Consider the following 10338-nt stretch of genomic DNA (forward strand, 5'->3'; position numbering starts at 1 on the left):
TGATATAATTGCGAAATACATGTGTAATTACAATAAAGTTTTAAGAATAAATGTTGTAAAGGCTCGCAAACAAGATGTTTGTTCTATGCCAGATCAACGGTAACGCGTGCTATTACCCAAAACAAATGGTAGGGGATTTGGATAGACAAACCCGATTGAATGGGTTGGTTCATTAGGCACGAGGGTTTTTGTAGTGACCTAGTTGCAGCAGAGCCATTAGCCATTTTGACAGGTTTTGTGTGTGTATGTGTGTGGGGGACTACCTGTCCTGTGTACGGAGCCAATTATGACAGAAGGGCGGGCTCTTTTCTCCGCTGCATTGAATCTGAAGTTTTAAAAAAATATATCTTCCTTACAATCACTATTTGAGTAAATGTTTTTATACCGTGTTGTAGAGCAATGAAGAAAGCGTTTTCCAACTTCAGAAACCCTTCGCCACTCTACAAGCGGAGCCTCAGGTTAATGATGACGCAAGAAGCTGCCCTTCAGGGAACACGTAGGCTACAGTAGCCTGCCTACACATGGACAAATTGAGTTCGTGTGTTGAACCTCATCCCAACCCCCCAATAACAACACACAGTGTTCAGGAGAGTTCTGACTCATGAAGCAACATCACTGTAAACAAAACCTAAACCATAACATGAAATATATCATTTTAGTTGACAATGTTCATAAAATATGTCCAAAACAATATATATTTGTTAAAACGTGTGACAGCTGAGAATACTCACTGCTGGAGGAAACCACATAAAGAGTTCTGAACAAAATGCCAAGTGTTATGGCACCAGCCTTTGAAACAATTCATCTCAGTGTTTGCATAACCAGCCTCTTCCTCTAGCGATTTCATGGGAGATATAACACATGTAACAGTATAACTTTATACCGTCCCCTCGCCCATACCCGGGCGCGAACCAGGGACCCTCTGCACTCATCAACAACAGTAACGAAGCATCGTTTCCAATCGCTCCACAAAAGCAGCGGCTCTTGCAGAGCAAGGGGAACTACTACTTCAAAGTCTCAGAGCAAGTGACGTCACTGATTGAAACGCTATTTAGCGCACACCACCGCTAACTAAGCTAGCCGTTTCACATCCGTTACACACACGCAAACTGCAGTTTGTGCAAAAGGCAGCATCCTCTCACCTGTGGAGAGCAGCAGTGTCAACTGTAAGCAGCCAGACTGTCCATAGTCAGTGGGAGATAAGGAGTATCCTCCATTCACTCAGAGCCAGACACATATCTGTATCAGCCTCTAGCTGAGGAGCACCAATCCTACAACTTCAGACCAGACTATCACACACACTCTGCAAAAGAGGCATCCAACTCCCATATGTGTGTCTGGACTGTCACTCTGTCTGTCCAAGAGAGAGACAAGAGGGGTTGGATGGGGTAGGGGGGACCCAATAGGACAGATGATAAGTGATGTGGCAGAGCCCCACCTGCTTTTAGCCCCAAGTGTTTTGAATGTAATTTTGGCATTAATACGATGTAACAATGTACAATTTTTACTTAACAAAGCCACATTCAAATATCTCTTGTTTGCTTTCTTGAGGAAGGCAGCTCCAAAATGAAGGTGTTTCAGCCTAGCTCAATGCTTTCTGTGGTGGGGCAGCCAGCAGAAAACGTAGGGGTTGGTAATGTTCTCTAGTTGCGCTGTGATTGGCTCAGTGTTCTGTCACTCATGGGGACACTTGGGAATTCAAGCAACAAGAAAGCTTTAAAATTGTTTTTATTTTTAATATCAAATCAATACATAAAGCACATGAGGGAACACAAGCATACATAGATTACAAACAATAGACAATCGAGCTAGGGGGTACAATATCACATTACAATTACACAAGGACCTTAAGGAACATGCATATACTTACAATTCTAACAGCTTTTTTGTTAGTAGAGCTTTTAACCATCTTAAAATACAGTTCAATTTCTTTTTGTAGGGTACGAAAATGTGGTATTCTGTTTGTAAATTTACATTTGTGTATATGAAATTTGGCCAAAAGAATAATGAAATTAATTACATAAAAATGATTCTGCTTATTTCTATTGTATGTAAAGAATCCAAACAGTACATCTCTCCACAATAGTGTAAAATCTTCATAAATGTGTTCAATTATAAACCTACTGATGTCTTGCCACAGTTTTCTTACATGCATACATGTGTGGTCATTACAAAAGGAGCAATTTGATTTGATATTTTCCTTAAACTTCTTCATATAGTGGTTGGCAGGATAATATTTATGAATAATTTTAAAGGAAACTTCCTTAACTTTGTTAACAAGTAGGTATGTGTGTGGCAACATCCACACTTTTCCCCAACAGATATTATCAATAAATCCATTCCAATAAGGCATGACATAAGGTAGCAACAAGAAAGCTCAAGGTCATTAGTCACAGATAAATTCTGTCAAATCACGTTATATCTACAGTAGCTCTGATTGGACTGATCATGTCAACATCATACTTTCAAAATCTTAGCAAGCAAGATAGCCGTCATCATCATGAATCAAGTCGACAATCTGGCAAATCCTTTTCCATCCTTGTTGTAGGAAGAGAAATAATGAAGATACATTTTTTGTGGTTAACTGCAAGCATTGCAAAGCAATCACTAGCCTGCTATTCAGTGGAGTGGGTGTGTTGTCCAAGTCTGCATTCGAGGGTCTATTTTCCAAGCTTAAAAGGATAAACATTCAACATTGGCCATGCCGTCAAACCAGAATGATTTCAGCCGCGCTCAAAACTGGAAACTTGGAAAATCTCAGACTTCAGTGAGTTCAAGACACCTGTATTGAAAGCACCAATATTCCAGAGAATGCCAGACTTTGATGACAAAATTTGCCCACGAAGGACAGCCGTGCCACCTTTCTGTTCAAGTGAGCACAGCACAGAGAGAATGCCAAGCGTGTGCAAAGCTGTCATCAAGGTAAAGGGTGGCTATTTGAAGAAAATAGTAAAAAGAAAAGAAAAACCCTTGAATGAGTAGGTGTTCTAAAACTTTTGACTGGTAGTGTACGTTAACCCCAGTTCAACTCCAGTACACCGTTAAAGGTCTATTACAAGTGCTGATCAATGCTCCTGCCGTTTCACAGGGTGTTTCTTAAAGCAATGTCTCATAACCAAATATAGTTATTTTACAGTGGCCTTGAACTAACCATGGAATATTACATCCCAGCAGGCAAAACTGTACCAGCTTTAACTTTAAAATGATAAACACTTACAATCAGGGGTGGAGATGGAAGAAGTCTGGGAACTCATCATTGTAAAATCTTCTACGTAACCCCCCCCCCACACACACACACAGTTTTACATGACGAAATGATTTCACTTTGGAAACTTTCTAGAGTATTCCCCAAAATTCCAACCATGCTTATAATAAACCATTAGTAAAACATACTAATTAACACCTTTCTACATAACTGTAGGTGAAATGGAAAATATGTATGAATCATTTAAACTTTTCTACCCACAGTTGATAGAAAGCAATATGGAGAATGTTACAAGGAGAAACTGAATAGATCAAGATGTACTGAATTTATCGATTTCCCTGGATTTAGTTATTTACAGTTCTAAATGTTCAGTAGTTTCTCTAATCCAATAGAGAAAGATTTACCCACGTTATAGATTTCTCTAGATTTATCGATGTACTGTGATGTAGGACTTCAGTTCATTCTGAATGTTAAGAACCTTTGTCTTGCCCCAGAGGGAGATTTTACAAATTATAGATATGTCTCTAATAGTCCCATCCTCCTCTGACCCCGAGGCTCACATAGAGCTGGGAATGTACTTAATGTCACAGTGAACATTACCGACCATTTGCTCGTGGGGACATGTCTTAGCAGGGAAGAGGGTAGATCTCACATGAACACCCCTCGTGACCCAGGCACTGCAGTAGCTGCAGGTAAACTCTGGAACAAGGCCCTCGTTTGAACAGCAGTCTACCAACTGTGGTCTACCACCATGTGGTTCTATTCAAAACAGTACAGAGTGGATGTATGTGTGTTGTTGATGTGGGTGTCTTTTAAGCGAGTATGGTTTTTGAGTGTGTGTGTGTGAGCGGCGGTGTACCCTTTGACTCTGCTTTCATTTATACATCCTCTGATAGGAAACAGCATATTTCTGGACTATTTCAAGGGAATGAAAACTAGGCAATTATGCAAATGAGTATCATGGGATGGTCTCTTCCTTTTGCCAGATGGTCTTTCAAGGACAATAACTTGGGACTCTTTTAAATCCCCAGGAAACATCTCACTTATCAAATTACTTGGAAGAATCAGCGACACACAACCAAAAGATGGAGGAAATAAATCATCAAAAGTAATATGGAACAGTGGTGGAAAAAGTACCCAATTGTCATACTTGAGGAAAAGTAAAGATACCTTAATAGAAAATGGCTCAAAGTAAAAGTCACCCAGTAAAATCCTACTTTAGCAAAAGTCAAAAGTATTTAGTTTTAAATATACTTAAGTATCAAAAGTAAAAGTATAAATCATTTCACATTGCTTATATTAAGCAAACCCAGACGGCACCATTAAAAAAGTTTATTATTTACATTTACAAACAAAGCATGTGTTTAGTGAGTCTGCCAGATCAGAGGCAGTAGGGATGACCAGGGATGTTGTCTTGATAAGTGTGTGAATTAGATCATTTTCCTGTCCTGCTAAGCATTCAAAATGTAAGGAATACTTTTGGGTGTAAAAAGTACTTAAGTAAAAAATACTTAAGTATTACTTAGTTGTTTTTTTGGGATATCGGTACTTTACTATTTATATTTATACAACTTTTAAAAGTACAGATACCCCACAAAACTACTAAAGTAGTACTTTAAAGTATTTTTATGTAAGTATATTACACCATTGCTATGGAGAAAAATACTAGCCTTAAATAAATAAATAAAAACAAGAAAATGCTCCTGTCTGGTTATAAGGAATGTGAAATGCTTTATACTGGGTGACTTTCACTCGAGTCATTTTCTATTAAGGTATCTTTACTTTTCCTCAAGTATGACAATTGGGTACTTTTTCCACCACTGTTTCATATTACTTTTGATGATTTATTTCCTCCATCTTTTGGTTGTGTGTCACTGATTCTGCCAAGTAATTTGATAAGTGAAGTGTTCTCCGGGGGATTAAAAGAGTCCAAGTTATTGTCCTTGAAAGACTATGTGGCAAAAGTAAGAGACCATCCCACTTTTACTTTACTACATTCCAAACTAAAATAATGTACTTTTTACTCCATACATTTTCCCTGACACCCAAAAGTACTCGTTACATTTTGACAGGAAAATGGTCCAATTCACACACTTATCAAGAGAACATCCCTGATCATCCCTACTACCTCTGACAATTTACAAACAAAGCATGTGTTTAGTGAGTCCGCCAGGTCAGTGTGCCCATGGCTGTCCGTCGATAAAACATTTTTTTTTGTGCCAATTGTGCCATCTGGTTTGCTTAAAATAAGGAACTTGAATTGATTTATACTTTTACTTTTGATACTTGAGTACATTTGAGCAATTCCATTTACTTTTGATACTTAAGTTTTTTTAAAACAAAATACTTTAAACTTTTACTCTAGTAGTATTTTACTCTGTGACTTTCACTTTTACTTGAGTAATTTTCTTGTAAGGTATCTTTACTTTAACTCAAGTATGAAACGGAGTACTTTTTCCAAGACTGGGAGACAGAACATTTGGTTGAAAATAATATAGAATATTCCCTCCAAAATGGGGAGCGAAGCCAGCTAGAGGACACATGGCATCTTGAATTCATGAGAAATTACTGAATACAACACACCACATTTCAACGAATGAACTTAATACTGAATATCATAAAGCTTCGGTGGACAGATATTCCGTTAGAAACAGGTTAGCTAAGGTCACCAACAAGAAGATCAAAACAACTTTTGACCCCCATGAGACCAGACAGAGAGAAAGAGTGCTCATGAATGCAGGCTGGCAAAATATGACTAATAAATATTCTGGTCATTCCAGGGTCATAAAAGGACACTAGGGATAGACTCAGTCATTTCCCTAGTAAACTGATATTGGAACAAGCTCCAATAGAACATACGTAAGACTCTCTATTGCAGGGCTTCCCAAACTCGGTCCTCGAGACCCCAAGGAGTGTCTATTTAGTTTCCCCCCCTAGCACTATACAGCTGATTCAAATAATCAACTAATCATCAAGCTTTGATCATTTGAATCAGCTGTGTAGTGTTAGGGCAAAAACCACAACGTGCACCCCTTGGGGTGCCGAGGACCAAGTTTGGGTAACACTGCTCTATTATAACGGGAACCTGAGAAGCAGTGTCCTCAGATTGAGTAGTGGCAGATGCATTAGCAACAACTGACTGACTGCATATCAGATAACACTTACCAGTTAATCTTCTCAGCATCAAAGACTTCAAGAGAAGTGTAAGGACAGATATTTTGGGATGGTGGACACAGATAGCCTTGCTATTTCTAGACTGATTACCACTCACCGTGCAGCGAACACTCATGATCAGGCGGCTTGGGAGGCTAAGACACAGAATGAACCCCCTATTGGCCTAGAAAGAGATTAATTATGAAATATAATGTATTTTTACTCAAGTCAATATTGAACCACAGCAAGTTTATTGTCTTTACATTAGCTTGTGTAATAAATGATTTCTAAGCAGAGTATTTACAGTAGTGGGTTGGATGCAATCCCTTCCTGATATTAACAGATGACTTGGGCCAGGAGTTTTTCCTGCCAACATGACCTCATTGGGACCAACTTCGGGCCCTAGTTAAGAAACAGCCTAGAATTGATTTCAGGTAAGGTCAAAATACCTCTTTATAGAGAATCACAACAGAAAAATATCCTGATCAGTTTGAGTTTAATCCTCAAAATCAGATAGAATTTAAAACGCTGTTGTCTTAGCAATAATGAACAGGGTTAATTGGGAGTCAAAGTTAAAAATAAAAGTTATGGCCAATATTAAAAATGGAAGAAGAATTTAAGTCCATTTGTTCCACTCACAAGGTGAATTACTGTATAATTCTGACTTTTATCAGATACTCATTAACCTTTAACCTGACTCTCATCAACCCATATGGCAGTAGACTGTCAATGCGTGTTCGACGTTGGGTTGCTAAGACAACACCATAGTGATTTATTCAATCAAAAAATATTTCCACTTCAAATATACTATAGCAGTAGGGCACAATTATCCTTCTGATGAAACACAATATTCATTTTTTTGATAAGCAATGTTCCTTTAAAAAAGATTTAAAGAACAACTGAACAAGTTTATTTCTTAATGAACGCAGCCTCCTGATCTTCTAGATCATTAAGAACAACTGTCCTGAGGAAAGAGAATGGGACAACATGAGGAAGGAGAGAGGGCTGGTGGACTGTCTTGACGATGACAGGAGGAAGAGGTGATACTACTGTGCCTATATCAGAAAGGGAGAGTTGGTTTGATGTTCGAGTCATATAGATGACCTGCCATTTCTTTCTTTAAGGTTACAGTACATCTGTTACTTCTACCCTCACTGGATCTATTCCGTCACTCTTCATCCTCCTACCACCCTGCTGTACTCAACCTCCATTCATCTTAATCAACCTTTTATTTTCTTCTATCAATTCCCATCTCTATGTACCCCTCCCTCAAGTCTCACTCCACCTCTCTCTGTATCCTCCTCATCTCAGTCCCACTCCCCCTCGTCTCTGTCAGGGTTGTCCTCTCTAGGTGGCTCCTGAAACTGGATGTTGGCCAGCATGTCCCTCATGGCCACCATCAGACGATTTACTTCCTGGTTCAGCTCCCGACCCGCTTGAGCTACTTCCAGGTCATCCTGTGGCATCGGCTCACCCTGCAGAGACAGTGACTAGAGAGTGAGCAGTAATTATAATCATTACTGAACATGATAATACGGAAGTGTGTGTGTATAAAGTACCTTCGGAAAGTATTCAGATCCCTAGATATATTCCACATTCTGTTACGTTACAGCCTTATTCTAAATATTTTTTGTGTACAAAAAAGAATGAGAATGATGGAGGCCACTGTGTTCTTGGGAACCTTCAATGCTGCAGAAAATGTTTTGCACCCTTCCCCAGATCTGTGCCTCGACACAATCCTGTCTCAGAGGTCTACGGACAAGTCTTTTGACATCATGGCTTGGTTTTTGCACTGACATACACTGTCAACTGTGGGATGTTACAGACAGGTGTTTGCCTTTCCAAATCATGTCCAATCAATTGAATTTACCACAGGTGGACTCCAATCAAGTTGTTGAAACATCTCAAGGATGATCAATGGAGGGGCCTCCCGAGTGGCGCAGTGGTCTAAGGCCACTAGAGATTTTGAGTCCAGGCTCTGTTGCAGCCGGCTGCGACCGGGAGACCCATGGGGCAGCGCACAATTTGCCCAGCATCGCCTGGTGTGGGGAGGGTTTGGCCGGGCAGGGATGACCTTGTCCCATCACGCACTAGCGACTCCTGTGGCGGGCAGGGCGCAATGCACGCTGACAAGGTCACTAGGTGTATGTTGTTTCCTCCGACACATTGATGCGGCTGGGTTCAGTGTTAAGTGGGCATTGTGTCAAGAAGCAGTGTGGCTTGGTTGGGTTGCGTTTCGGAGGATGCATGGCTCTCGACCTTCGCCTCTCCCGAATCCGTACGGGAGTTGCAGCGATGAGACAAGACTGTAACTACCAATTGGATGCCACGAAATTCGGGAGAAAAAAGGGGTAAAAAAATACAAATAAATAAAAAAGGGTGATCAATGGAAACACGATGCACCTGAGGTCAATTTCAAACCTTATAGCAAAGGGTCTGAATACTTATGTAAATAAGGTATTTGTTCTTATTTTTTTTATAAATTTGGAACATTAATTTTTTTATTTTATTATTTGATATTGTGTGTAGAAAATGTATTTAATCAATTTTAGAATAAGGCTGTAATGTAACAAAATGTGGAAAAAGTCAAGGGGTCTGAATACTTCCCAAATACACTGTGTATGTGTTGCTTAAATTCACCAGGAAAAGCACAATGCCATTTCTAAAGAACACCACATTATTCTCTCCTTTCTCTTTCAGGTTCAAAATGTTTCAAATTCATTTTAAGAGACAAACAGGACCTTTGTACGAGCCTTGGTGACATACAGCATGTCAATGTTTTGTGTCTAAGTGTTTCAGGATTTTCACACAGAACATCCATTTACTAGATTCATTTCCTTTCCAACACGCAGGTCCTCTGTGATCATGGGCTGACTTAATTTTCCACACCTAAATTGTGATTTCAGACCTGTTGGATAACACTGTAGCTATTCTAGTGCAATAAAACAACTGCAAGCAGACGGCATATCTCTTCCTCCTAAACAGTCTCATTCTTATCCTAATTGCATCTCTTCCTCTTCCTAATCAGATAAGTCTCAAGATGCTTTAAAACTAGCTGCATAAAAACGCTGGGCATTGGTTAAAAAGCTGGGCATTGGTTAAAAAGCTGGGCATTGGTTAAAAAGCTGGGCATTGGTTAAAAAGCTGGGCATTGGTTAAAACGCTGGGCATTGGTTAAAACGCTGGGCATTGGTTAAAACGCTGGGCATTGGTTAAAACGCTGGGCATTGGTTAAAAAGCTGGGCATTGGTTAAAAAGCTGGGCATTGGTTAAAACGCTGGGCATTGGTTAAAACGCTGGGCATTGGTTAAAACGCTGGGCATTGGTTAAAAAGCTGGGCATTGGTTAAAATGCCGGGCATTGGTTAAAAAGCCGGGCATTGGTTAAAACGCTGGGCATTGGTTAAAACGCTGGGCATTGGTTAAAAAGCTGGGCATTGGTTAAAACGCTGGGCATTGGTTAAAACGCTGGGCATTGGTTAAAACGCTGGGCATTGGTTAAAACGCTGGGCATTGGTTAAAAAGCTGGGCATTGGTTAAAACGCTGGGCATTGGTTAAAAAGCTGGGCATGTGTGCTTCTGTTGGTCAGTGGGTGTTTCTGGAACTTACATGGCCAGTTGTGGCACAGGAGGACCTGAGGACACTGGAGCGCCCAGGTTGATGGTCCACATTAGTGATTATCTTTACAATTAGCCACATGTCCTCTAATCACTAGCATGGACAGCTACACACCGAACTAGCATGGGCATTGGCGTGAGTAAAATGGGACACGATGTTTGCTTCCTTCACATTACGTTGCATCCCACTGCACAACGTTACATGGCAACACACTGCCAGTCAGTGTAGGACACCTCATCAAATATAAAAATCACTCCCACACATGTATACTGTCCATTGATGTTTTGATCATGTGGATCTTTTTTTATAGACAAATGAATGTTCTGAAGTAGGTCAACATGACGAGAGACAATGTGGTGTGT

At 40.0% G+C, this 10338-nt stretch overlaps 1 protein-coding gene across 1 annotated transcript in view; it reads right to left on the reverse strand.

The window, feature by feature from the left end:
- Positions 1-6592: 6592 nt before the first annotated feature.
- LOC124033696 (transcription factor 25-like) overlaps positions 6593-10338 on the reverse strand; it is a 31133-nt gene continuing 27387 nt past the window's right edge. The window contains exon 18 of the mRNA XM_046345883.1: positions 6593-7833. Within this exon, the coding sequence (XP_046201839.1) occupies positions 7666-7833 (168 nt within the window). The 3' untranslated portion in view covers positions 6593-7665. The remainder of the gene's footprint in view (positions 7834-10338) is intronic.

Source organism: Oncorhynchus gorbuscha, linkage group LG04 (genome assembly GCF_021184085.1).
Source record: "Oncorhynchus gorbuscha isolate QuinsamMale2020 ecotype Even-year linkage group LG04, OgorEven_v1.0, whole genome shotgun sequence".
NCBI classification, from domain to species: Eukaryota; Metazoa; Chordata; class Actinopteri; order Salmoniformes; family Salmonidae; genus Oncorhynchus; species Oncorhynchus gorbuscha.